This window comes from Mirounga angustirostris, unplaced genomic scaffold, assembly GCF_029215605.1.
Source record: "Mirounga angustirostris isolate CCGP_5_RB_7025 unplaced genomic scaffold, mMirAng1.0.hap1 SCAF_9, whole genome shotgun sequence".
Classification (NCBI taxonomy): Eukaryota; Metazoa; Chordata; class Mammalia; order Carnivora; family Phocidae; genus Mirounga; species Mirounga angustirostris.
The window spans coordinates 114,840,085-114,867,720 of NW_026991717.1; the positions used below are offsets into that span (position 1 = coordinate 114,840,085).

General features: G+C 45.0%; 1 protein-coding gene across 2 annotated transcripts in view; it reads left to right on the forward strand.

Annotated features, from left to right (window-relative positions):
• SIPA1L1 (signal induced proliferation associated 1 like 1) overlaps nucleotides 1-27,636 on the forward strand; it is a 135,905-nt gene that overhangs the window by 75,048 nt on the left and 33,221 nt on the right. For both annotated transcript variants that reach the window (XM_064571275.1, XM_064571277.1), the window contains exons 10-13: nucleotides 12,071-12,220; nucleotides 16,432-16,556; nucleotides 19,258-19,376; nucleotides 22,169-22,611. In XM_064571275.1, coding sequence (XP_064427345.1) covers nucleotides 12,071-12,220; nucleotides 16,432-16,556; nucleotides 19,258-19,376; nucleotides 22,169-22,611 — 837 coding nt within the window. The remainder of the gene's footprint in view (nucleotides 1-12,070; nucleotides 12,221-16,431; nucleotides 16,557-19,257; nucleotides 19,377-22,168; nucleotides 22,612-27,636) is intronic.

Below are 27,636 nucleotides of genomic sequence, written 5' to 3' on the forward strand. Positions count from 1 at the left end.
TGAATCCCCAGATTCATAAATTTACCCAGAAGTATCATTTTCTCCATGAACTGTAGTAAAATGTTATTGGAAAGCATCCCGTCATGGTGTTACTGAGAACGGAACACCCCACTGAAATGGTGAAGGGAGGCTCCTGGCTGCCCGGCTCTCATCGTCCATTCGGCCTCCCCATTCCTACCAGTCCTGCCCTGGGTGCCATTTGCATTTGTCCCTGGGCAGTCTGTAAAGTGTGACTCCTTTCAGATGAGTTGCAAATGGTCAGAATAAATGCCAGGGTCTGCCATACCTGGAATCTTGCCTTACTGATAATGCCATGAGCCTAATACTGAGACCAAAGTACTGCCTTTACGTATTTTCATTCTATTTATTTTCCTCCCCTTGGCGCTAGGCAAGTTGTATTGAACTGTAGAGAAACCAGCTGTATTTAAGCTGAAGCCAGCAGCCCTCTCAAGTGTGCCCTGCCCAGATTTGCTACACAGATCTGCCCGCTTCATTCACCATGGCTGGTTCCGGCCTGGTTCACTTTCCATGAAAACACCAATTTACTGCTTGTAGAAGCCTAGTTTTTCCTGCATTTTTGTGCAAGATCCCAGACTTGAAGGTCATTAGGAAGATTTTTTTTTTTTTTAAATACTTTTGGAACAGATTTTCCTTTTTTCTCTAATATCAAGGGCATGATTTTTATAACATACCAAAATGTGTTGGTGTTTGAAGTTTCTAATAAGAATTATTTCACTGAATTGTGTTCTGAATACATTGTTGAGAGAAACTGATGCAGTAAAAACAAGAGGATTCATTTGCCGTCTAAATAGACCAAAATCTAATTCTGTTTGCCTTAAATATGTGAGCTTTATGCTCTCCAGGTGGCCTTTTGAGTACAGAATTTTATAGTATTTGTGAGAGTAGTATTTATTAACAGAATTAATATTTACTCAACAAAAATAGGTAATATGATGCAAAAATATCACCATTTTGGCCTCAAATTTATCTAGACTGTAAGGGTAGAATTGGAACTAAAATATCTACTGTAGCACATTGAATTTATCAGATTACTGTGTTTGAACATAGTGTGGGATCAGTCATAAAGCCCTGATGTATGTAAAATATGCTCAGAAAAGTTTAGCTATTTCAGGGGCTTTGCTGGACAATAGGCGTCTTAGCATAAGGAATTTTCCTTTCTCCTTTTTTTTTTTTGAGTTGAAGCATCTCCAGCCTTTATGCAAATATTTGGTGTTGGAACTTAACCAGCTTTGGTACTTCTGAGTTGTACCTGGATGCCACTATTCCCCGCGTCCGCTGCCTTTAGCTCTGAGCAGCTGGGGGGAGCACTTCCCCACTTGGGAGGTTAAGGCTGGCCACGTGTGCAGCCTCCCTGTGCCCTCTCTGCAGCCACCAGCCCCCCACAGAGAGCATCACGGTCATGTGCCCGTTCAGTCTTCGTTTTTAAGGAGATGCTAAGTTTATTTGAGCAGTCGCACAGCAGTCTTCAGTGTCGTTTTCTGCTTTGACATAAAGCAAGCGCCCATTTAATCCCTCAGCTGTGGTTAGACGGTTCAGGACTAGTGTATTCCAGATGCCGTCTGCCTGGGTCATAGTTGTTTGGCTTGAGTTGAGGACCCTTGAGCCCTAGAACTTGAGAGCTTCGCTGGGCTCGCTCCGCCTACATCCCTGACCTCCGTGTTTCTAGAGCTGAACCCACTGGATGTGGCTGTCTTCAGTTTACCTGACACTGTTCGTTGCTCCCTCCTTCAGACTCCTTTTTCCTGTCTTCCAAAACTTCACTCCTGAGTTTTTTTTGGTCAGCTCTCTGCACCTGTCTCGTCGCCCCCCCCCCCCCCCCCCCGCAAACGGTGTGTCCTATACGACTCCTTCCTCATTTTTCTCTTCATCCCATGCCGGGCAGTGCCGCGGGGTGGCTTGATTTTTCTCCGCAGCGTCGGCCGCCGTCACCCTTGTGTGGGCAGTTCCTCAGCAGTATAGCTCTGCCTTGACCTCCTTTTCACTTTTCATGTCCATTTGCCTGACGACGTACTGAGTCTGCCCTTGAAGGTCATGCGAGTGTCTCCTCCCCACAAGCCCAAGTGGCCTTCGGTCACGCCCCTGCTCGCCATGTCACCCAGCGCAGTGACCGGCCCCCCAAGTGTCAGGGTGGCGCTAGGATTCCTAATTGCCTTCCTGTCCACCCTCAGCCCCATCCCCACCCCATCTAGTTAGGAGTCCTAAACTTCTCTGAGTTCTTGGTTTTTGAGCTTCCCCCGACCTTGCCGCAGGGGTGTTAGGTCACGCTAAGATTGTTCTGGCCCGGACAGCACGGTGGGGGGGTGGTGTGTGCAGGCTGATAGAAGTGGAGGCGCCCCTCATCGCGGCCGCCAGTGCGAGTCCTCCTCCCTGGGAGCTCCTGCTCAGCTGGCTTTCGCCTTCCACCCACCGCCCCAGGCTCCGGGCCCGGGAAGGACTCTGTTGGCCGGGTATTCTCTCCTTGATGCCTTGACACGAGCGGCCCTGCTCCATCTGTCCTTCCGCTCCCTGTTTCCGCAGCTTAACAACCGGTCCTTCATTTGTAACCAAATTATTGGCCAAGATGAGGAGGAAAAGCAGAGGGCCATGCTTGACTTAAAGTCACGGGGCTCATATGGCTCCTTTTCCCCCAGCCCTCCAAAGGAGCTGGCGTCCCGTGGCATCCACACTGGGATTAGAGTTAGATGGATGCATGCTCGCACGTTCAGATGATAGTGCAGTGATGTTTCCTATTTAAGGATTCGGGAAATGGGCATAGTGCTGGAGGTCCTCATAACCCCCCGTTCCCTTTCCTTTATGCACTCCAGACAGACCCAGGGAATGAGACCAGAGTGCTCCAGCATGGCCCCCAGCTCAGGCTCTCCAAGTGCTCAGAAGTCACTCCTCGGGCCTGCTAAGTAGCTTTCGTGCACTCGGCCCAGACACATGTCCCCACAGGGCTTCCCGCCTATGGGGCCACCACAGTTGCAGCGTGAACCACCAGAAAACTCCCAGAGGTGCCAGGAGTGCAGAGGCCTGGGTTCGCATGTGGACAAGGGGAGCAGTGTGACAGTGGGAAGTTCCCTGTCCCCTCTGTACTTCAGGGTGCTGAGAATCAAATGGGCACCCCAGAGCTGATGGGAAGATTGATTGAGGCAATATGGTTACTCTGTGTCTGATCTGAGCTTTAGGACGGGCCTGCCACATAATGAGGCTTAGAAAATGATGGTTGCTGTTTGGGACTGTTGTCATTTGGTAGATGCTCTTCCAGACAGAGCTTCATTGGGGGGAGGGGAACAGACCGTGTTCCCAAGGAGCACTCTTGGGCTCTGGTAGTGCTGCCAACCTGGGCTAGTGAGGCTGTCTGCGGCCTAACGGAGGCTAAGCATGTGGTGGGTCAGTGTGTTTGCACAGGCAGGCTGTGTTGTCTTCAGCGACAGTGTCATGGTTCCCTTTGGTGAGACAGAGGATGAGTTCAGGAGGCCTGCTGTGCATTTGCAGAAAGTGTAGGAAATTCTGAAAACCCATCCATGCAAATTAGAGTGACCTTCGAGAGGATCTTATGAAAAGCAGTTGTGTTCTGGGAAGAGCAGTGAGGGGGCGCATGACCATGCTGCTCTGCGCGTCTCTAGGGAACTGTTGTCCTGGGAGTGCCCAGCAGCGGGGTCTTGCCCTCCGACCCGGCGCTAGGGGGCTGCTGCCTTAGGACTGCCCAGGAGGCCTGGCCTGGCCACACCTTATGGGAGGCGCTACAGGGGCCCGTGATGGCCCCGAGGCTTCCTCAGCCTGTACACACTCGTGTGCACAACGAGACGGGGATGGTGTTCCTAGAAGCCACATCTAACATATGTCCTGCTGTCACCCTCCTCCCTGCGGAGAAGTTAGGCCTTTGCCTGATGGAGGCGCATCAGCTGTTTGAATACATTTCTCGAGAATTTAAATAACTCACGGGAAAAAAGTATATTCTGCTGCCTTGTATTTGAAACTGCTGACATTTTTCTTTAAGATTTGTTGATTGCACAGTATATATATATGAACTTGTAGAAATTGGTGATAATGAAGGCAAATTAGCTACCAGACCCACTGCCACAATCATCTGTGTGACACTTTCCCCTAAGCCTTTTGTTCAGAGTCCTGGACAGTGAATGGTCTAAGGTCAGCTTCCACTTGTGAGAATCACACAGTATGGTCACAGAGTGGCCATTCGGGATCTGCCTGTCATTAAAGTGCTGGCTGACAAAAGTAGACTTAATTTCCTTTTTACTTGCAGAGACAGTTGCCGTGTGCCATGAGATGGGCAGAGTGTCCTTAGGGCTGGTCTTCAGAGTTGAGCTGCTCTCCCGCTCGAGAGCGTGTTCCTGTGTGTTGGGTGTGTTTGGGCCGTGCTGCGAGAGGGCTGGTCAGACACTCCTTCCGGCCACACGAAGATGGCCCTGGACTGCTGGCTGTGGAGCTGCAGGCTCATTTTAAGGATCACAGTGCAGACACGTAAGGAGGGCCGGCAGGGGCAGGGCCCACTCCTATACCTGTGCCCCGCTTACCGCACTAGCTCTAGCAGTCTGGTCTTCGCTGTCCAGAGAGTCCGCTGTCTCTGGAGAGAATCAGAGCTCAGCCTGGTGAAACAGCCCGGAGTGTCCCAGTCTGTCATTTTTTGTTTGACTCTTTTGGTGTCTTATTATTTATTTATTTATTTAATTTATTTATTTGACACAGTCATAGCGAGAGAGGGAACACAAGCAGGGGGAGTGGGAGAGGGAGAAGGCTTGATCCCGGGACTCCAGGATCATGACCTGAGCCAAAGGCAGAGGCTTAACGACTGAGCCACCCAGGTGCCCCATCCCATTATTTTTTTAAAAGGACAGATGATGATGGCATATGAAATGGCACAAAATAAAAGTAGGGATGTAGAGATGAAGATGTGGTGCAGCCCTGAACCGTGGCCAACAGCAAACGGTTCGGACTTAAGTACTGGTAGGATCCTATGGGAAAGGAAAGTGGGTTGTGTGGTGGTGTTTTTCTCTTCTCCTAGCTTAGGGTAGTTGTGAGGAGAGGACTGGGGATCTCAGGGACCCCTCGAGGCAGTTGCCCGTGGGCAGCCACTCTGAGCAGAGGCCAGCATGGCGTGCCATATTTCAGCTTCTGCTTCCCTTATTCTTGTTTGTAAACTGGGATAGGGAATGAATTTTTCTTGTCTAGTTTTTTCCAGTCTTTAAAATCCTAGCGTGTCAAAACCAAACAAAAAATCACTTAGCTTCTCACTAAAGGGTTTGGTTGTAACTTCTTTTCATGAAGGATTTGTGAATATTGGTGGAGGGTAGGACTAATCGAAGAGGCTAGTGTTTGTGGTGGACTAATGGATTCTTACCTGTCTGTATCTCCCTCAAATTTGCCTGCTTACCCTGGGTGTTCAGGATCAGCTCTGTCCATTCCACTGCTTTGCTGTAGAACCTTCTGTGTGTCCCTGTTAGCTGACAGAGAAGGGTTGTGCTTCCTCAGCTTACCATAGGGGGGCTCACCCTATAAGACCCACTCATCCTTCCAGTCACAACCCCTGCCATCTTTCCCCAAGGATAATGCTCTAGTCTAACTGGTCATTATGGCGACCACAAACACCCTCACTCTCCTGTGTCCTAACTCCTGAGTTCTCTGGAAATCCTTGGTTTCCTATAAGACCTGTTTCGGATGCATTTCTTCATAAAGCTTCCTTTCTCTTAGTTTTCACAGCAGGAGTTGACTTCTAAGCTGCCTGAGCCTCCCCTACACCCTATGTGTACTGCCTTCATACCAGTTACATTTTACTTGTGTTTTACTTAAGAACTGTAAGGAGGTGGTATTGAGTTCATATCCTGTGCCAGGCTCTGTCCACAGTCCCTTGTGTGAGTTCTCTCAGTTCACAGCCCAGTACATTGGCTGCTGTTCACCCTCTTTCTTCGAATATGGATGCCCCGGGATTGAAAGATGAGACAATTAGCACGAAGTGATAGCTCGGTGGTGGTGGAGCTGAGATTAGCATCAAGGCCTCTCTCTCAAGCACTATGATACATGAATGAAATCTAGCACCATACCTAGACCAGAGCTCACGACAGACTTGTCTGATGAGCGAGTGTTAGGGACGCCCCCGTCACGTGCAGAGCCGGTTTCATGTGGTGCAGGCTGTGCAGGTACACAGAGCCCCACACGTACACGGTCCGGGCTGGGTTTCACACTCTGCTGTCACTGTCTTACAGTCTGCAACGCTGTTTCAACAAAGGGGACCCTTCATTTTCATTTTGCACTGAGTCCCATGAATTATGTAGCTGATCCTGCAAGCAGTCCATTTTTATTTTCTGTTTAGAGTCACCCTTAGATATAAAATTGACTCTTCTCTGGCGCCTGGGTGGCTCAGTCGTTAAGCGTCTGCCTTCGGCTCAGGTCATGATCCCGGGGTCCTGGGATTGAGCCCCACGTCGGGCTCCCTGCTCAGCAGGAAGCCTGCTTCTCCCTCTCCCACTCCCCCTGCTTGTGTTCCCACTCTCACTGTGTCTCTCTCTGTCAAATAAATAAAAATCTTTAAAAAAAAAAAAATTGACTCTTCTTAAGAGGCACCCCGTGATGGGGTGCCAGGCTGGGAACTTCTAACAGCTTGCTAGCAGCTGTGATGTGATGTGATGATCCATTTATCTCAGTGTTCGATGAATTGCCATATTTCCCTAACTGTGCAGGGGAGTTACTCCTTGTTGTAAAGTGACCTTGTCATGGGAGGCTCATCAGAACAGGATTTCCATGATCCAGTCTGAACAACCGATATGGAAGATGTTATGACATGGTCAGAAAGCCAGGGGTAGCTCTGGTTCACAAAGAACACAGTAGGAAGAGATGAAAAGGCAAAGGGATGAGTGGCTTGAATTAGAATATAGCTTGATCAAACTCTGGTCTGGGGGTAGCACCCAGTTACAGTACCTTGAATCATTTATGAGAATTTTTTTTTTTTTTTTTACATAATTCTGGAAGAATCCTGGTTGATAAACATTTCTGAAGACAGATTTTAACTTGGTCCTGTTCCCTGGGTGAAGAGCATTTTAATTGCTAAGTTGTGGTAAAGTGCTGTGCTTAATTATGGACTCAAGCATCTAATTTGTCAGTCATTGGTGCTATTTGAAACCCTCTTTCTTGTTTTTACCATCATTCCACTGTTTGCACTTGGGTTACGGAAGGCCTTGTGTCCTTGGACACATCCAGGCGGTGCTGTCACTTTGGAGTACAAAGCAGGACAGAGAGGCATAATTAAACCTATATGTAACCACTCAGGAAAATGTATTATCATAAGCCACTTGGATACTGAGAATTCTTTATCCACAAGTTGATAAATTATAATCAGTCACAATCTGAAGAGATCAATTTAATGAGACTCTATTAATGTTAACACCGTGTGTGTGGTCCTGTGAGTTGATTAGAAGGGTGTGATGGGGTGCAAGAGTTTTACTTCATTAGAAATCTGGGTTTTGGGCGCCTGGGTGGCTCAGATGGTTAAGCGTCTGCCTTCGGCTCAGGTCATGATCCCAGGGTCCTGGGATCGAGTCCCGCATCGGGCTCTCTGCTCCTTGGGAGCCTGCTTCTCCCTCTGCCTCTCTCTCTGTCTCTCATGAATAAATAAATATTTAAAAAAAAAAAAAAGAAAGAAAAGAAATCTGGGTTTTGTGGGTAAGTCTCTTCTCCCTTTTGCCCTGGTATAAGAATGCTTCTGGAAAATGAGGAACTGATTCTGATCTTGGACCATCTCTTCCTAAATGTCCGTTCCGTTCAGTTCAGTGTTGTCATTGCAGTGAAATGCATTGCATATCAATGAAAAGCTGGTGTTGTTAAGTGGAGTCTTGTGGACTATGGAGGTATTGTCTTTCTGGCTGATGATCATGACTTTTTCAGTTGCTGCATTTTTCATAGAATCAAAAAGCCCTGGTGTTTTATTTCTGCAGAGGGAAGTCATAGGGAGCTCCAGAGAACATTTACTATCAGTTACTTTAAAAACATTTAGTTATTTCTTGGCTAAATTTACAAAAATGTAGGGGAAAAGAATCTACTGAAATTAACACGAAAAGGTTTAGACATTTCCTTTCTCACAGTGACCAGAACATTCTTGAAAATTCTTACATTCCACAGAACTGAAAAATCTCACAGCAACTGAAAGCTGTGTTAATGTTAGTCCTCTAAGCCTATTTAGCATTAGTATCCAGATGTCGGAGGCTTGTTAAGACTAAAAGAAAGTAGATAGATCTTAGTTTCTCAAAAGAGAGGAAAAGCCTATTGATCTTGCACTAACTCTTCAGTGGCCTCAGCAACCCTTAAAACAAGAGTGGGTGGTGGGGGATGGAGAGTCAAGAAGTCAGCATGCTGGCTTCCTGTGTGAGCCAATTTGGGGGCGTCCCCCTTTTCAAAGTGGCAGGACAGCTCATGGCCCAGCTTGAGTAGTGACCAGCCACAGGCTCTCTCTGGCAGAAGTGGACTGCCAGGCAGGTGGCACCCCCTGCTCCCTGAACAAGGTCTGTTCTCAAACAATATTTGTGTGATGGTATCCATTTGAGTGCTTGAAAAGAAGAGTAAGTCATCAGAATAAGGGCTAATTCTGAAAATTCTTTTGCCTGCCATACATATACATCTAGCGTCGTAGAAACATTTGGGTGGCATTCCATCAGTTTCTGTTTGTGTGTTCTATGTGTGTGAACAGACAGAAAACAAAGCCACTATTGAGTTATATAAATGCAAAAGAGGGATGGGAGTGAATGCTGGCCTTCTGGAAATGCTATTTTTTCACTTTGGGATAACTCCAGTAACCAAGTAGAATTTTCTGATACATTTGCCAAATAAAAGAGCTGAGGTTGAGAACTAGCATGAGATATTTTAAATTAATATACGTTTTGGAGAGCAGAGTAAGAAAAGTAAGCTCTAAATACAAATGTAGAAGTCACATTTTGACTTTTCCTATGGAATCAGTTGTCACTTCCTCACAGAAACACAAACATTTGAATATTTACGTTTAATTCACTGGCATTACTGGTTCAGCCTGAAGAGAGTTAGAAGATGTTCTGTATTACAAGCCTATAAAAGCCAAATTCTTAAGGCAGAAAGGAGTATGGTATCTTAGTTACCTTGGGATCCACGCTGCTCCTTAAACCCTACCTAGTTTTCTCTGTAACTTACTTCTCCTATTCCTCCTCCACTCCAGCCCCCTTCCGATTATTTCAGAATAAATAGAGATTTGGGATATGTCTTAATGGAAAAGAATAAAGGGAGGTCTATTTTATGGTACCCAGATAAGTGTCTTGATCTCTCTTTTACCAAAACATGTTATCCAAAGTAGGCATGAGCTGGTGTTCCAGGAGCCCAGCAGTCCCTGACGCCACCGGGGTTGCCCCACCCATACCCCTTTCCTGAGCCTGTATCCTCCTGAGAGTACCAGCTGTGTAGCTAGTATTTCTCTGAGTCTGTGTAGCAATAACAAGATTGGTGATAATAACCGGAGGAACTTAGAGACTCTGCCTCTTCCTAGCCTCTCATCCCATCTCCCCAGCACCTGGCATCTGATGCCACATTGGATGGTACCTAGAGGAGCCATTATCAGAAGTTCTCTTGCCATGATATGTCAGAGTGATGATATATTCAGGGGTTTCTGACTGTAATTCCATCATCCCTTTTTCTCACATTTAAGGAAGAATATTGACTTTGAATCTGTTCTAATTGCTTTTAGTATAATATTCACAAATTTTGGCACTTTGTTATTAGCGACCAGCTGCTTTCCAACTGATTGTAGACCCACCATGGCTGAGAACCCCTGGCTTGGGCATCTGATGTCACTATGGGTCCTTACTCTGAACCCACCTACTGTTCTTCATTTTCTGCACTGCTCATAGGGGTTCTCCTTCATTCAGCAAACATGTTTTAAGCAACCAGAGATGTAAAGGGAAATAAGGCTCTCTGTGCTGCCCCTTAAGTTAAGAGCGAATCTAGTTGAGAAGATAGACACACATAAAACTAACCATGCTCAAGGATGTGCTATAGTGGTGCAAAGAACAGATCATGTGGGACTCCAGGAGGTTCTGATTCATCTAGGAAATCAGGGATCTGATGTTGGAATTAGGCCTCAGAGAAAAAGGATTTTATGTCAGAAAGGGGGGAAAGAGGTAGAGAGGACACGATGAGTAAAAGTATGCATATGGTAGCTGAGTCTGAGAACAAGGGCGTACTGAATGTGTCCAGAATGTAGGGTGCAGGGAAGCCGGCAAAGAGCATAGAAAGAAGGAAGCGCTTGGACAGCATGGTCCAAGGCCTGGAAGAGGGGGCCAGGGATTCGGGCCTCTATTCTGTAGGCGAAGGGAAGGTGTGCAGAGCACATTAGTAGTCTGATGAGTCGGCCAGGTGGAGACTGGAGGGATGGGGTGGACAGAGCCTAGAAATCAGAAGACCAGTTAGAGCACAGCTGTGCTGATCCAGGCCAGAGATGGGGGAGTTGGGAGGACAATCAGCAGGTTGAAGATCAGTTATCTTCTTAGTCTTTGTGTTGTGAAGACCAGCCCCAGGGTGCCTGACACATTGTACTCATTAAAAGTTGAACTTAATTAGACCAATTGAAGTGGAAGATGAGGCAGCAGGGAGGGGGAAAGGATGGATTCAAGGTGTTTAGCTTGAGGTAACAAATATGGGGCGGGGGGTGGGGGACAGGTTTGGAGGAATGGCAAAGCAAGCCTGTTAGGTTTGACGAGGTGTAATCTGAGCTGCGGTTGAGGGTGTTGGGTAGAGATGTCTAGGAGACAGAGGGAGAGTCTAGGCTTGTCGCGGAGCAGAGAGATCTGGATTCTCAAGTCTTGGGCATAGATAGATTTGGGAGTCATACTCTCAGCATCCGTCCTTATTCTTGCTGTTAGAAAAGCTGCTCGTTGTGATTCTGTTCTCCCTTCTGTCACCTTCCTGCGCCTGAAACCCCATCCTGCCCTGCTACAGAAGGCGCATAGCTGCACTGTTAGAAAATGCTGTAGTTCAGTGCATCGAGTTCTGTCCCCAGGCTTCGGAACTTTGGTTTGAGTAAAAGATGTCTTTCCCTGCAAAAGCGTCCGGCCGTGCAGACGCACTGCAAGCTGTCCTAGGAAGGAGAGAAAAGCCGGCCTTCTCTAGGGGACAGCAGCTGCTTAGCCCAGAGCAGCGGATTCACAGTCAGGAGCCTGGCTCACTGAACGAGTGCCTTAGATTCTGCTTCCTCAGCTGTCCCACGGAAATGACTTCCCTGCTACAGGAGTCGAAGGCTTGGTGCCAGCTTTCGCTTCTGAGCTAAAATCTTCGTAGTAAGAGGGACGTCACACCCAGTCACAGTGACCAGCATCACTTACTGATGTCCCTGGGGTTGTCCTGTTGTCTACTAGAACAGAGGAGGTAAAGGACAAAATCTGTGTCCCGATGACAGAGCTCTGGTTTCTGTCCCCAGAATCTGGGGAGCACACCTCTACTATGACGTTATGTAAGTTCACTAATGCCAATTAAATTCAGTAACTGACATTCTAGGCGTTTTTTTATGGAAATTTTTAGATGGTAGATGCTATACGATCAATCACGTTTATAAATACTAAATAGCAAAATCTGAATATTCATTCCAGACTTTGAGTAATAAAATTGGAAAACAAAGACACATACAGAGAATGCACTCATCTCACTGTGGTCATGCACTCTGGGAGAACCAGTGTGCAAAATTGGAATTAATTGCTATGTTAATGTCACCGGGGTTCAGTTATCCTCTGCACTGCCATACTAGGAAACTGCATAAGCAATTCAGCCCATTGAATTTTGGCAGCTTTTGGAAACATACGTGTTTTTTTTTCCCCCCTTTTATTTTTTGATATCCCCTATCTCCATCCCCTTCAAGGCCATTCTCCAGCTGTTCCCTTAGGGAGTCGTTTTATGGGGAAGTTTCTTTTGTAGGCTTCTAGCTGGCTTCATTTTCACTACCTCCACGAAGTGGCTTTCTTTGTCGCGTTTATATGATATTAACCATCATGCACTGCCTCGGGACTTCCCCTTGGATTGACTTCATATTTTTGGTTTGTGCTCACAGGCTGTCTCCCGGTTCAGACATCTACGTGACGGTCTCATCCATGGCTCTAGCAAGGTCCCAGCAGTGTCGTAACTCCCCTAGCAACCTGTCTTCATCCAGCGAGACTGGCTCTGGTGGAGGCACTTACAGGCAAAAATCCATGCCCGAAGGGTAGGTGTGCGCCGCCCCCCTCCCCCCGCCCCCGTGATGTCGCTGTCTCTCATCTGTAACTCAGACAAGCGCCTCAGTCGATCTACAAAGGAGCGAAAGGGAAAATGTGGTTAATATCCCAGATAGAAAAATGTTTTAATGTCTGGTTCAAACCACGTCTCGGGAAGTTTATCATTCTCTAGCCTCCAAGGGCTCCATGGCAGAGAAATCAGGTTACGTTCGTTTCTCCAATTGTATATATGGTCTAGTTTTATAGTACAGACTTTGTTATTCCTCCGAAGCAAATTCCATAGTACTGGCTGGAGTTGGTGTTGCTGTTAAAAGAGGTGAAACAATTATCCGAGCCAAAGCTTAAAATTATTTTTCTCACACTTTCAAAGTCTCTGATTTCAGCTTGTGGGTTTTGTCATTTTTCTTTTCTTTTCTTTTCTTTTTTTGAAAATACCAAACACCCAGAAGTAACTATTTGCTTCTGACAAGACTTAAAAGTAAAAGGCTAAATACAAATACACATGATTTTAGAGGCTACTAAAAAAGAAAAAAACCACCACCACCACCACCAGGATGTCTGAAGCTGGGAAGTAATTAGCAGCAAAACGTGACGTGGCACACACATGCCCCCTTTGCCCAGAGGAAGAGTAAAAGAACCATCAAAGACATCCTGCTGGGCCATCTCTTTGGGGAAGTTGGTAGAGAACTTGAAACCATTTGAAAATCAAATGTGAGGCATTTATAAAAACTGATGTTTCTATTCTGAGTTTTCCCCATGTATATTTTTAACAAATGCACACTTGATTTCGTTACTTTCTTGAGATTTTACTGTGTTACAAAATAGTCACGCTTACTAAGAATACCTTCATAATGGGTATTTTGGTTTATCCTATAGCATTTTTTGGTTTTTACAGCCATTAAGTGTAATTTTTGTTGTTGTTGTTGCTAATATTTATGTTAGCAGGAAGTAGGCAATAAAACCATTGTAAAAATATACTCCCCCCCCCCCCCCCCCCGCATCCCAGTGTCCCCCGGAGGATTCCCCTGGTAGTATATCTAAAATGCACATCTCTTCTTTTAATTACTTTAGTGACAATGAGAAAAAAAATTTAGCTGCTCTTCATGAGTCCCTGCAAAAGGTTTTATGAGTTAACTATTATTATCATACTGTACCACAGGCCCAACTGCTTATTTCTTGGTTTAAGGAGGAGGAAGGCCTGGTTTTAGATTTTAGATTTTAAATGGCCTGGTTTGACTTCAAAAATAAGAATTAACTGCAAATTCAGTGTTAGTACAGCAATAAAACATAAACGAGCTAACAACAACAAAAGCACTGTTTTCTTGTGACCGTGATACACTTGCAATGTGTACCAAAAATGTAAGCTGAAACCCGAGTGTTTCGGTGAATGTCAGAAACATGATTATTGTGCCCATCCTGCACAGTGTTTTTAATGAGGTGGTAATTAACCTGATATGTAACACCAACCCTACTGTAGGTGATACTGAGGGTTTTTCCATTGTTTGTGAGGTTACCCAGTGATTGTTGACCATACCGTGTAACATCTTTTTTTACCTGGGGTGATCTTTGACCAGAAGACAACGATACAGTGTTCTCTGGACCCCAGGCAGTTTTTGCCTGTACCCATGATGTAGGAGACTGTGCACTGTCTGATTCACATGCATTGCCCGTGGGCCGGGTTGTATTCTAAAGTTACCCTTATCAAGAGAAAGATGATCACATCTACTCTACAGCGTAGCCCCGTACATGTAGGTATGTACTGGTTGATGGTGGGGCAGGACGGAACGTGGTTCACTGCAAACTCAGTAATGCTGGACTTTAAGAAGCTCAAAAGCATGGGGTAATAGCAGTAGATGAGAGCAGGACACAGTGGTTGTCCACAAGTGTAATCTGCTGATGCCTTGCCCTCCCTCTGCTTTAGCGGGCCCGCAGTATCTGCCTTGCCAGCTCCCTGGTGCGGGGATGCTCAGACCATCCAGATTGGTTGAGAGGCGAAATTTACCAGGGTGACTAATAATGCTCGTTCCATGCAGGTGGGGGAGAAAGGCACCTGCACAAGTTTGGGATGGCAACAAGAGATAAGTAGAAAGCAACACTGTTGAAAAGACCTAGAGTCTGTTTTACCATCCTTGGAGATTTATCTTCAGGCCACATGCTTGAGGACTTGACGAGTCAGACAAGGGCCAGAGGGAGGGATGGGCTGGGTGAATGAGGAGCTTGGAGATCGTGGCCAGAAGCGTAACTATGGGCGCACAGCCCAAAGACGAAACTGACAGAAGCAGGCAGGCCACTGTAGCTTCCTTCCACACTCTTCCGTGAGGGAGGAAGCTTGTTCCTGAGGACCACTGAGACCAAGAAAGGAAAGTTGTAGAGCAGTTTCCACTCTGTGATGAGGAAAGGTTGTGAGTCGGCTCTGCAGCTGTGGACTGGCTCCGTGAGGCAGAGCCCGTGGTCCCAGAGTGTGCCTCGTGCCGCCGCATGGTACGTGCTTCTCAAGGCAGGATTGAGGGACAGCCTTGCTTTATCGTTCATTTAAAACCAGACAGCCAGAAAAGCATTCAGCTTTAAATCCAGAGGTTTTAAAAGTTGTCTTTGGTTTCCACTGCTACCAAAAAGGAAAAGCAAGATTGAATCCATGTCTAACTTTTATCGCTGTGCCTTTTCAGAGAAGTCTTCCTTTACTGCAAATTTAGAATAAAATCGTAGGGCCAGTTGGAGGACATTCACTGTTCTGAGCTAAACAAAGACCCTACTTAGGGAGGAGATGGCAAAGATCGTAATTAGTGACTTGCCCCCACCACCCATTTTTGTTGTCACTGTTAATGAAAATAAGCATCATTGCATCAAGTAATAAATACATACAAAGATGCAAATAGTTTTAGTCATTTTCTTCCAGATGTTTGGATCAACTTACAGGAAAGGCAGAACTGAAATCCACACACAGTCCACAGAACCACCCTTTTGTTTTTTAAAGAGCACCTTTCACTGCAGTTTTCATAAATCAGGTTTTTTGTTTATCATAATGGGGGTAACTTTGTTTAGGGAGGCTTATGATTGAATTTGTGAACAATTGTCATTGTGCAGAAGTAATTTAGGGAGATGTTAGAGTAGGAGGTTAATGTCACAGCCTTCTCTGCTTTGCAAATGCTTTTGTATAGATTTTTCTCCCCCAATCCATAAAATGGAATTGCCATTTTACAAATAAAGAAATGGAGACAAAACTCGAGTGACTTTGGGTGGGGAGCTAGAACTTGGCTCCAGGCCTTCCTCCTCCTTGTCTCCTGCTCTTTCCAGTACACCACTTGCTGGTTCTCCCCATGCATTTATCAGTCTGTAGCAAATAAGACACCTGTCATAAGCATCGATCAATTCAGGCTCTGATGATTTTTTATCATATTGATTACTCATAAGCTCATTAGTAACCACGCACAAATGTCTAATGTCCACACGAGTCTTTGAATTTTACACTCTGGCCCTTTTTCCTGGGCTCACTCAGTATTTACCTGCCAATATTGCTAATCAAGGCGTATGCTTTAATTAGGCATTTATTATTATTCTACCCAGGGTAAAATAAAACTGGCTCATTAAATAGCTAACTGTTCTTTCCAGAAATAGACATTTGCCTTTATATGCCAGTGTACCTACTTCCAAATTGCCCTTCCCAGAGGCAATTTAAAATTTAGACATCTTGAAAGTGGTCACTCTGTAACGTAAATGATAGCAATCTTTGTCTTTCAGACCTTAGAGCACACGTTCAGAAAATATTGGCTCCAAGAATGAGTGACTCAGTGATTTAGCAGATTACTGGGTTAAGAGAAACCCCTGACATGTTCCATTCGGAAGATAGACATGGAACATGAGGATGGTGAAATCGTTCCTTTGTGTGTGAATGAGAATCTGAGTGTGGCTACACGTGGGTTAGAAAATTGGGTTTTCTTATTCTGTATTTCGTGGGTTAGCTCTAGGCTCATGTCTCCGGCCCTTGTTCACAGTGTATGTACTGAGCATACACTCCTTTCTTGAACGGAGTGTTGTGTGTTGACCGTGACACACACAGTTTCGGCACCCGAGCACACATGCACAAGCATGAGCGGGCATGTGCCTTCATTAGAGTTTAGTCCATTGCCCCCAGGCCTGTCTTCCCCTTCTGGGTGAGGTCCCTGATGTCGTCTTTGCCTTTGTTTGGGGGTAATCGCCACAGGTTTGGAGTAAGCCGCAGATCGCCAGCCTCCATCGACAGGCAGAACACCCAGTCAGATATTGGTGGCAGCGGGAAATCTACACCCAGCTGGCAAAGAAGTGAGGATAGCATTGCTGACCAAATGGGTAAGTAACTAATTCCCACAAGTAGCAAGTTGCTTTTCTACCAGCGTGACGTTGGCCACCTCTTGATGACGTCATGAAAGCGTTCTGTGATAGAATACAGCCCTGGTTAATACACATGAATGAGAATTAAGTCTCAGTTCGATTATGTACGCGTGAGGGCTGCAAATAAGACCTGAGAGAAAAGTCAAGGCATACTAAGTGACCCCCCCCCCCAGTTTAAAAATAGAAAGGGCATAGGAATTCTTTTCATCACCGAGATTAAAATGCTACACTGCCAAACCATATGTGTCCTAAGTATCTCCCTCGGCCCTTGTTTGTTGGTTTGTTGTTGCCTACTGTAAGTGCCCCGAGAGATGCAGTTGCTGTTGGGTCACATCTGTAGTGTGGTTAGGACCTCTCTCCTCCCGCCTGTGCTGTACCCCCCACCCCCCACCACTCTGCTAGAAAGCTCTCAGCTGAGGACATGTCGTAGCAGTATGTAACAGCTGGATGGGAAGGATTCTCATTGGTGAGCCTTCATTTGGATTTCTGGCATAGCCCTTGATCTCTCTATGTGGAACTGCTCCACAGTGACACCGTAACACTAGCTGACACCATAAAATTTTGCCATGAAACAAGACTAAGTCTCAAAGCAGTAGCCTCAGGGATTTAGTGTCAACACTGTTGATGATAGAATCTGGACTGTGGGGTGGGTTCCCCCCCCCTTATCCTATCTCTAGTAGCATTACCACCAGAGTGGGGTAAAAAGAAGGAAACTTCAGGGCTGAAAAAGGTACACTTTTAAGGCAGAGACCCATCTTTTTTTCTTTTTTTGCAAATACATTGTTTTGCTCTGTTTTAATGATTCTTCCCCTGTAAATGTACTAATAACCACACACGTAGAAAGGAGTGGAGACGTATTTAGCTAAGCCAGGAAATGAGGAAGAAGAAATGTAATTCTCAGGTTCGGAAGATCTGCTTTGTTCCAGTAACTTCAGTGAGATGTGCCTCGTTACTGGAGCCATCTGTCATTCCACTCTCATGGCAGCCACCCCCAACACACAAAACCTGAGCATTTTCCGATCTGCTGTTCTGCTCTTGACAGAATGTTTTTAATCCCATATGTTTTGATACTGTTGAGATGGTAACGACACACGTGAAAAGGATCCCTTCTTCAACATGACTTTAGCAGCTTTTTTGGGCTCCTAGCGCAGGCTTCGAGCAGAGCTGTGAGCAGGGTCTTTGTGCAGTGTTCAGAGCCCCACTTCCCACTCATGTGAAGTCACAAAGGTATCTTGGGACTGGAAAGGGTAATTATAAGGTTCATCCTAGACCTAAATTCATTCTTTCACATAAACCTCCCTCCAGTCTTTTTTGCTTTGTATCTTCTCTCATTTGGTGGCATCCCACTCTTAATAGATGAGACTGTGAAATTAATATCAATGAGTCTTTTTAACAAATCTGTTCATCCTTTTAATAAGATATGCCTTTTTTTTTTTTTTTAAGTAAGATACCCCAGAATCTGCCAGAGAAGCCTTTTCACCAGTGGGTGGCCTTTCTCCATCCAAAATCGAAGGCTTCATAGAAAATGTTAAAATAATTTTATATATATACATATATATATATATATTTTTATATTCCACCGTTCCAGAGGAATAACCTTGCTTTCTCTAACTGGCACATCAGATGGCATCTGGGGCTTGGCTGGTATAAGCCATGCTAGGGAGAAATCAAGAAAAATAACTGTTCCGTTCTTATTACTCCGCGTACTAACATTGAGTGTATCAAGGGCCGACCTTTATACATTCAATTTTTAAAGCAATTCGCTAATGACTTTCGGGTCACTGAGTGAAAATGCTGAGGAGATTTTTAGCTGTGAGCCAGACGCACCTGTCTCTGTACATTGCGTGTGACCCACTGGTGCCCCGGTGGAAACACGGAGTTGAGCTTAACTGGCTCACCCATCTCAGCGGATTTCGTTTTTCTGCCTCTGCTTTTGGAGGTGGTTGAGAGTCAGAGTTAGAGGATGTTGCCCAGTCCTTTACGTTCAGGAATGGTGTTGCAGAAGTCCAGAACTGTTGCTGTTAGCTATCGGTGTGTTAAAGAAGCTAAATCGCTTACCTTTTACCTTTGGAACCCCACCTTGAATGCCGGCTTGGAGTCCAAAAGGAAGCAATTGTCTTAAGTAAACTAGTTGCTGTGTGTCTTTTCTGTTGTGCTTAGCTTACAGTTATAGAGGACCTCAGGATTTCAATTCTTTTGTCCTCGAGCAGCATGAATATACAGGTAAAATATTTCCAAAGTGTCCTGGTAAGTAACACGTGATTGCATCCGTGCCTGTCTAGGTAATGTAGACCGAGCTAGGTTAGCCACACTTGGCAATGAATGAATTTCATAAATTGAATCCATATATTCTCAACTTTCCCCAAAACCAAAAGTTGATTCCTAACTTTGCCGCGTTGTTCATGGCCTTTGGTTTGGTGGTACTTGGCTCTGCTACTGTGTATGACGTGACACACTGTCACCAGCTGCAAGCTTTACCCATCAGCCACTTAGTTTCTGACATGCTGTCTATTGTGTAAACTCTCAACAAGCTTATCGCTGAAATTCAGAGTTTGCTGGTCAGTGACCTGAGAGATGCAATGGCAAGCCGTCTTCATCTGTCAGCATGTGCTCGGATCCGTTTAGTGCCTGCCCCATAATGTCCTGTGCTGTATTCCAGAGCCAACGTGCCATCTCCCAGCAGTGTCAAAGGTTCTGCCTGCTTTTCGAGAGAGCCCCAGCGGGAGATTAATGCGGCAGGATCCGGTGGTGCATTTATCTCCAAACAAACAAGGGCATGTAAGTTAACTGTAAAATAATAAAAATTATAAGATTCCTAGCAACGTATCTTCCAGGCGTGCTTTGCTGTTTCTTCCACGTGGTAAGAGAAGAAGTCATCCTGGTGGGAGGTGGGTGTTCACTGCTCTGGCCCTGGAATTTCTATCGCCAGTGGCCCTAAGGTTGCTTTGAAATAAACTCAAATTCCTCCTTGGTATGCACCTGCCACCCCCACAGATCTGGATGGAAGGCCATGTGATGTAGTCCTAAAATGTGGGGAACAGAAATGTGCTAAACGTGAATTTTATTTGCTTACACAATGGCAAGCATGGGCTATGGTTGGAGCATCAGTCCAGGGGACAGACAGCTTCCTGACAACTGCCCTTCCTGCTTCTCTTGTCTTGCGTAGCTACACACATTTTTGTTTTACCATACTTCTACATAATTCCTGATCACTTAATGGGTAGAATTAAGAATGAGAGGTTTTGCTCATGTAGGTTGTGCTCTAGTAAAATGAATATGAAGCTAAAGAAATAGAGTGCATGCCCATGCGTGGCCGAGCACCCTGCACTAGCCTGTGTGGTGAGAGATTTACTGAAGAAATGTGATGTTGTCATAGTTCTACTTGTAAGTGATAAATTACCCAGTCTGTCAATTCCCCTTCCTTCATTAACACCTTTATATTGATGACACTGTAAAATAATATTTTGAATAGATTGGATTAGATTAATTATATTCTTAAAATTAATATCACCTGTTTCTTTTTATTTTTTTAAACGTTGCTACTGTAAAGTTTAAGATTACAAATGTGATTCCTGTTACATTCCTATAGAAATCTGTTACGTATTTTACACTCTCAGCACATCTCAATTTGGACTAGCCACGTTCAAAGTGCTCAGTAGCCACACATGGCGAGAGGCCGCCAAATCCCACAGCACAGATCCAGAGCTAAGGAAGTTCTGCCTGCAAACATTAAAAATAAATGAAGGCCTTGTAGCATAAATGGTGTGGTTGCAGAAAGTGGCACCAGGAAAGTAATGGGTTGATTGGTTCTTGTTTAAGAAGAAATCTTTCACTTTGAAGTGAAATTTTTGTGTCCCCCTCCTGCTCCTTCCCCTACCTTAGCTGCTGAAGAGCAGGTCTCTTCCTCAGGCAACACACACACACACACACACACACACACACATGTGGTTCCTTCTGTTTTCACTCGCTCTCCACCAGGTGTCTGGACTTCCTGTCTCCAGGAATGTAAAAATATCCTGTCTCCATCTAATGTAAAATATTATTCAGATATCTTTTGAAATCTTATTTCTTTGGTAAACTATAGAATGTTCTAAGCAACCAAGCAAGCCACTGTGTGGAAAGGGTTCCATATACATTCTAACTGAGATAATTCACGTACCATAATATTCACCCATTTGAAGTATACAGCTCAGTGGGTTTTAGTAGATACATGGAGTTGTGCGCCCATCACCACAGTCTAACTGCAGAATGCTGTTATCACCCCCAAACAGAAATCCTGTACCCTCAGACAGCCCTTGACCACCACTCATCCACGTTCTACCTCAGTGGATGTGCCTGTTCTGGACATTTCGTATGAATGGAATCATACAGTATGTGGCCTTTTGGGTCTGGCTTCTTTCACTCAGCATAACATTTTTAAGGCACATCTGTGTTATAGTATGTGTATTAGCATTTCGTTTCTTTCTGTGATGGAATAATATTCCATTGAATGGATATACCACATTTTTTAATCCATTCATCAGGTGATGGACATTTGGGTTGTTTCTACATTTTGGCTATTATGAATAATGCTGCTGTAAATATTCGTTCAGGTTTTTCACGAACATGTTTTCCTCTCTCTTGAGTAGATACTAAGAATGGCATTGTAATTGCTTTCCCCCTGCAGTTGTCCCATTTTACATTCCCACCAACAGTGCCAGCCATCATTACTGTCTGCCTCTTTGCTTAGAACCATCCTTGTGTGCGAAGTGTTATCTCATTGTGGTGGTGTTTTGCACTTCTTTAGGGACTGAAGATATTGACCATCTTTTTATGTGTTTCTTGGCCATTTGATACCGTCTTTGGGGAAATGTCGATTCAAATCCTTTGCCCATTTTCTAATTGGGTTTCTTGAAGCACAAAAGTTTTTAGTTTTGATGAAATCCAGTTTATTTTTCTCTCTTTTGTGCTTTTGGTATCATATCCAAGAAACAATTGCATAAATAGGTCATGAAGATATATACTTACGTTTTCTTCTAAGAGTCTGATAGTTTTAGCTCAGGCATTTAGGCCTTTGATCTTTCTGAGTTTATTTTTCTGTATGGTTAAGGATCCAGCTTCATTCTTTTCTTTTGCATGCAGATATCTGGTTGTCCTAGCACCGTAATTTCCCCCCGTTGAATTGACTTGGCACCTCTGCATAAATTTTACCTCTAAGCATTCCTTAGAAAGCTGTCTTCTAAAGAGATGCCAGTTGGGGAAGGAAAAGGAGATCTCTTTAGGAATAAGTCTTATATTCTGCCGTATATTGACTCTGAGTGCTAGGACTTTTAGAATTCAGCACACTTTTTGATTAGGGTAATCTCAATACTATTGATATTTTAGCCTCAGTGAATGAAAAATGCATTCTAAAAAAAACCTGTCTCTAGCACTCTTTGCCGCTAACACTCCAAATGGGTTTTTCCAGGCACCTTCTGTCTTTGGTTATCGTTGGAATTTTTGTGCCGTGAGAACCCCATAACCAGACACATGCCAGGGGGTCCTCCTTCCTAGCGTTCCTGGCGCTTAAGTCAGTCTTGCTTCCCTTGCAGTCCGATAGCCACTACTCGAGCCACTCCAGCAGCAATACCCTCTCCAGCAATGCGTCGAGCGCGCACAGTGACGAGAAGTGGTATGATGGGGACCGCACCGAATCCGAACTCAACAGCTACAACTACCTGCAGGGCACGTCCGCCGACAGCGGCATCGACACCACCTCCTACGGCCCCAGCCACGGCAGCACGGCCTCCCTGGGGGCCGCCACGTCGTCACCTCGCTCGGGGCCGGGCAAGGAGAAGGTGGCGCCCCTGTGGCACAGCTCCAGCGAGGTGCTCTCCATGGCAGATCGGACTTTAGAGACCGAGAGCCTCGGCATGGACCGGAAGGCAGAATCCTCCCTGAGCTTGGATATCCACAGCAAGAGCCCGGCCGGCTCAAACCCCCTGACCAGGGAGAACAGCACTTTCAGTATAAATGACGCTGCTTCCCACACAAGGTAACTGCCGCCTCTGCCGTGCCCAGCCCGGTCCCGAACCAAGTGGCCACCCTCATCCCACTTTCCTGCGCTCACCATTATACAAAGCAGGGGTTTCCATGCAGCGACTGCTCTTTTTACGTACGCCTTGTACCTGCCGCCAGAGTACTTGATTCCTACAACCCTAATGCATTATTTTAAACTGCAGGTAGGAAGTAGAAAAGTCCACAGATTTAGCCTTCATGAAGTTGTGTTTGGTTATTTTATAAAAACTTTCTTCTGTGCCAGAATCAGAGAAGAATCTTAGAATTCTGGCTTTCAGGTAGTGATAGAGAATGAAACAGTCTTTTGAAGGCACTGAAAGAAAATCTTGAGCATTTTTTTTTAAAAGAAAGGGGTCTCTTCTAAGACTAATGTGGCATTTGTTTATGATGCCGGACACATCCTCCACACTGCCTCCCTGTCAGAGAACATCACTTAGCCAGTGTTTGCATGGTAATTCTTTTTCAGGAATTGCCTCCTGATAGTTGGCAATGGGTTGATTTGGGGAGCGGGGGTGTCCAGTAGAAAAGTGTAGCTAAAATTAGACATCCCATCTACCTTTCCGAATAGGAAAGAACACATTCTCTTGCATCCTTGGAGATCTCTCTGATAGGCAAAATAAATACCATTTTCCATTTCCTCTTTTGGATTTGAGCCAAAAATCCAAAGAATGACAGGATTCTTCCTTTTTAAGGAGGAAATATTCCACCACTACCTTTTTGGGCCCACTGATGCCTGTGGTGGTTTCTCCTTTTACTTGTTATTGTTGTCAGTCATTGATGAGTTTGCATGACAGCCCCTAACCTTGCTGTCTTCTGGGCTTCCTTTATTATTATGCCTTAAGGAAAAGTAGCAGAAAAACTGAATTTAGTTTTACTTTTCTGATGGGAATCTAGGCACATAATCTGTCAGTAAACCCCAGATAGTCTAAATGACAGAGGATGTTCTGTGTAATTTGGATTTGTTTAACTTGATCAGTTAAATACTCCATTCTCTCATTGTGCCTGTATTGTTACTGATGAGATTCTTGAGCTTCCCATCTGAAAACACCAGGTCGACGTTTGAAGCATTTCACAAGTTTTATTTCTGTTTACCACTTCCACATTGCCTGTCTAGAAACCAAATGACCCTCAAGCAGAAAGGCAATTGGGAAAGTCATCTCGGTATTCTTGAGTACCAGGCATCCGATTACCTTTCCACAATTCAGAAAATAGAATGTTTGATTCAGATAGGTTAAGGATGTTTTGGGGAGAGTAGAACAGAAAGCTGAACATCAAATACCATAATGATGTAATGTAGACCTTGAGTCACATGACAAAGAATTATGCCAATCACTTGCTGTTTGGGGCATGCCCCACCATCTCATCAGCTAATCCTGTGCCCTGAGTCAGACTGTTTTTCATTTCCGAATAGTTTCTGTGTGGTTTCTAGGCTTAGCTCGACTGCTGTCTTTTTGGTGTTCAGTTATTTTGAAAGGAGGCTATCTTTTTAAGAATGATATTCCAGGGGCGCCTGGGTGGCTCAGTCGGTTAAGCGTCTGCCTTTGGCTCATGTCCTGATCTCAGGGTCCCGGGACTGAGTCCCACATCGGGCTCCCTGCTCAGTAGGGAGTCTGCTTCTTCCTCCTCTGCCTCCTCCTGGCTTGTGCGCGCATGCACGCTCTCTCTCTCTCTCTCGCTCACTCTCTCAAATAAAATCTTTAAAAAATGATATTCCGTTTGGAGATATATATGTCTGGTCTAACTTGATGACAGAAGAAAGTCAAGTTATGGAGGTCCTGTCTGGAGTAGCATCCCCATGGAGTAAGGTTGAAAAGAGCTGGGCCTCTGAAGCCAGAGCACAAGCTGTCAGCTGTGCCATCTAACAGATCCCAGGGCTACAAATCTCCCCCCGTGAAAAGTAGGCGCCTGGGCTTGCATTATCTGAATGTGCTGACTGGGGCCTCCTAAAGGCCTCAAAGGATTATCTGAATTTTCTGCTTCAAACTGACCATGCAGAAATCATTTAAATCATCATTTGGAAATAACTCTTCTGTTGAAAGTCAAACTTTGTAGAGAAGAGAAGAATGTGGCCTTTCAAGGAGGGTGGCAGGGCTTCCCACCCGTTGGTAGGTTGAGTCACATTCATTTCTAGACTCTGGTAAGCAGGGATGCTTTGTGACTTCAGTCTGTTGATCTTGGCAGAGTGAGCTGGATAATCAGAGCTTTAGCAGACTTCCTTCTCTAGAGGAAAGAGGGACTTAGCCACCAAATGCACAGTGCTGGAGAAACTAAAATCACTGCAAATTAGAGTGTGTGTGTGTCCTCAGAAGACAGGAATAGCAATTAATGTGGAGATCTCTTGACAGTGCATTAAAAAGCTCGTACCTGGGACTTGGTGACAAAATCTAAATTACAGTGATTAAGTTCCACCGCGTATTTCTGGCTGGGCTGTGTTCCTACCCCTCTGTCCTCCAGTCTCCCTGTTGATGATTGTGCGGGTTTTTTGTGGCACCCCAGGAGAACTGCATTAATGTAAGTTGGTAATTACACAGGGTTGTTCTATTCACATATCATTAAGAGAAGCCATATACACTGATAACTTCCTAAAAAGTCTGTTAGTGGCTCTGAAGTGTTGCTTCCTAGAATATATATGTATTTTCTATGAAGTTTGGAAATTTAGGGAGAGATTTTTATTTATTTTTTTGCAGTGGCTGTTTCACTTTCAGGTCTTAAACCACTCGCCCCCCCCCCCCCCCAAAAAAAATGGTTTATGGTGACCACAGGAGAGATGAAGACCATTCCAGTTTTAAAACACTCTTACCAGGGACGCTGGGAGTGGCTCAGTCAGTTAAGTGCCAGACTATAGATCTCAGCCTCGGTTTTGATCTCAGGGTCGTGGGTGCAAGCCCCACGTTGGGCTTCATGCCCAGCATGGAGCCTGCTTTAAAAAATATATAAATAAAGAAATAAAAATAAAAGACTCTTACCAGCTGGTCTCTTTTTAGAGTTCTGGCCTGGGCAGTAGGCAGTGCTGGTTTGTGTGGTGACCAAAGACCCCCTTAGTTAGCATACAGTGCTCTCGTCCCGCGTAACCAGTGGTATTGCTGACCTCAGAACTAGATTCAGGAGCACGTGTTATAAAGCTGAAAACCCCACTCATAGTTGCAAATACACGTTTCTTCTGTAATGTCCTGACCTGACCTGTTCGGGGGTCCAGGCTTCCACAACCACCCTCATTTGCCAGCCATTCTGCTGCTTCCTCCTGATGTCTGTAGGCCCCCCCAGAGCTCTGCAGCCAAGGCGTTCCCACCCATGTGATGATGTACTTTTCCCCTGACGTCTTGTACTAGAGGATTTCTCACCCATTGTTCATCCTGAGCACCTCTGTGGATCGTGTGCCACCATGAGCATAGTGGGAAGGTGCTCAGGACATTGTGGTCATCAAGTAGGAATAACTTGCTCCTTGAAGTTCCCACTTTTTGCCTGATGACTCCTCAGGGCTCCCACCAATAATCCAATTCAAAAGTAACAAATTCTCCGCTCCTGGCTACTACTGTATTTCAAAGCCTATTGTGTAGAACGGTCCATACAGAGCTGTAGTGTTTTTATGAATAGGTATATATATAAGAGTATACAGAAGTCCCGGTATAACTTGAACGTTTAGTAAAGTCATCTCTATGTAAGATTTGTTTCATCTGCAAAATACAACTGGGGAGGACTTTTTAATAGCTTACATGCAAGTATCAATCAGTATCTGGCTGTAAGTTGGTCAGTGTCTGACATTCACTGAAAGGGCTGATTTAAGTCCAGGAAAAATGCCTGCCCGTGGTCATCAGTACAGTTCAATTTCATGAATGTGCTTTTTCTGGTTGACTTACTAAGTTCACTGTTCATGCCAGAAAAGCTGTATGTTTCTTGAGAGTAGAGGTAAAGAAGGACTTCTTAGATGGCGTTTACTTCGAACATCACGACGTGCCCCGGGCTACGGAGCGCACTGAGCTGTCTGTGTGCTCCTCTGTGCACGTTAGAGCTGTGTGTTTACATGTCATTCTCTGCCCTCTTCGGCATCTTGTGTATATGAGAAATATGCCGCCTTTGTTTAGAAATTATTCTGCTGTCTTTATCTGTAACGTTTCTCTCTCAAATATCTCCTGCCTGGAATTTTTTTTTAATTGCTAACAATTAATTAATTGCCCCTATCTATACTTTTTTCTTAAGGTGAGAATATTATTTTTTCTAAGTTGTATAGGCTAATTCAGAACTTGAACATGCAGCCTCTGAAATGATAAACCCAGAACTTCTCTTCAACATGTTATTGGCTCTGCTTGTCTTAAGTTTGTGGGTCATTTTCATTGGTCATTTCCTCTTTGTGGTCTGAATATTCAGGATTATATGGTATTTTGCTTTTATATAGCAGAACTCCAGGTGATCTGTGCTAAGCTAATTTCTTTCAGTTTATGGGAGTGGGTGATGATTTTATCCAGAGTGTAGTGCTGTTTGGCTAACCTCAAAGACTGAGAAACAAACCACTGTGGTTGAAATTTCAAGTGAACGCTGAGAAAATGAGGCCTTTGTCAAGCCATGGGTGTCAGAGTGCTTGATGTGGCCCTCACTGCCACAACATTTATCACTGCTCTCTTCTGTGATGCGGCTGACTCATTCATCCAGTCAATAGGGAAAGCCCAAATTCTCCAAATGCCATTAAATCATAAGGCCAAAAGGAATTCTAAGGAACGCAGTCTGTCCATCCCTTGTCCTATTAAAAAGGACCTACCAAGGTCCTACCAAGAGGAGAACTTCTCCAACTGCCTCAGAAGTGGGGAGAGGGGAGACAATCCCAAAAAGAGTGAGTCCATGTCCTTTCTGAGCAATTCCCGTGCTTATCATGTCCTCTCCCTCTTCAAAACTTCATCCCGTGTCTGCCTATCTGAAATTTCTCTCACTGCAGCTGAAATGCACAATTAAGAGAGAATAAGTGGTTTCTCTGAGCTGAGTTTTTTCTAAACATTAAGATTTTTGAAGG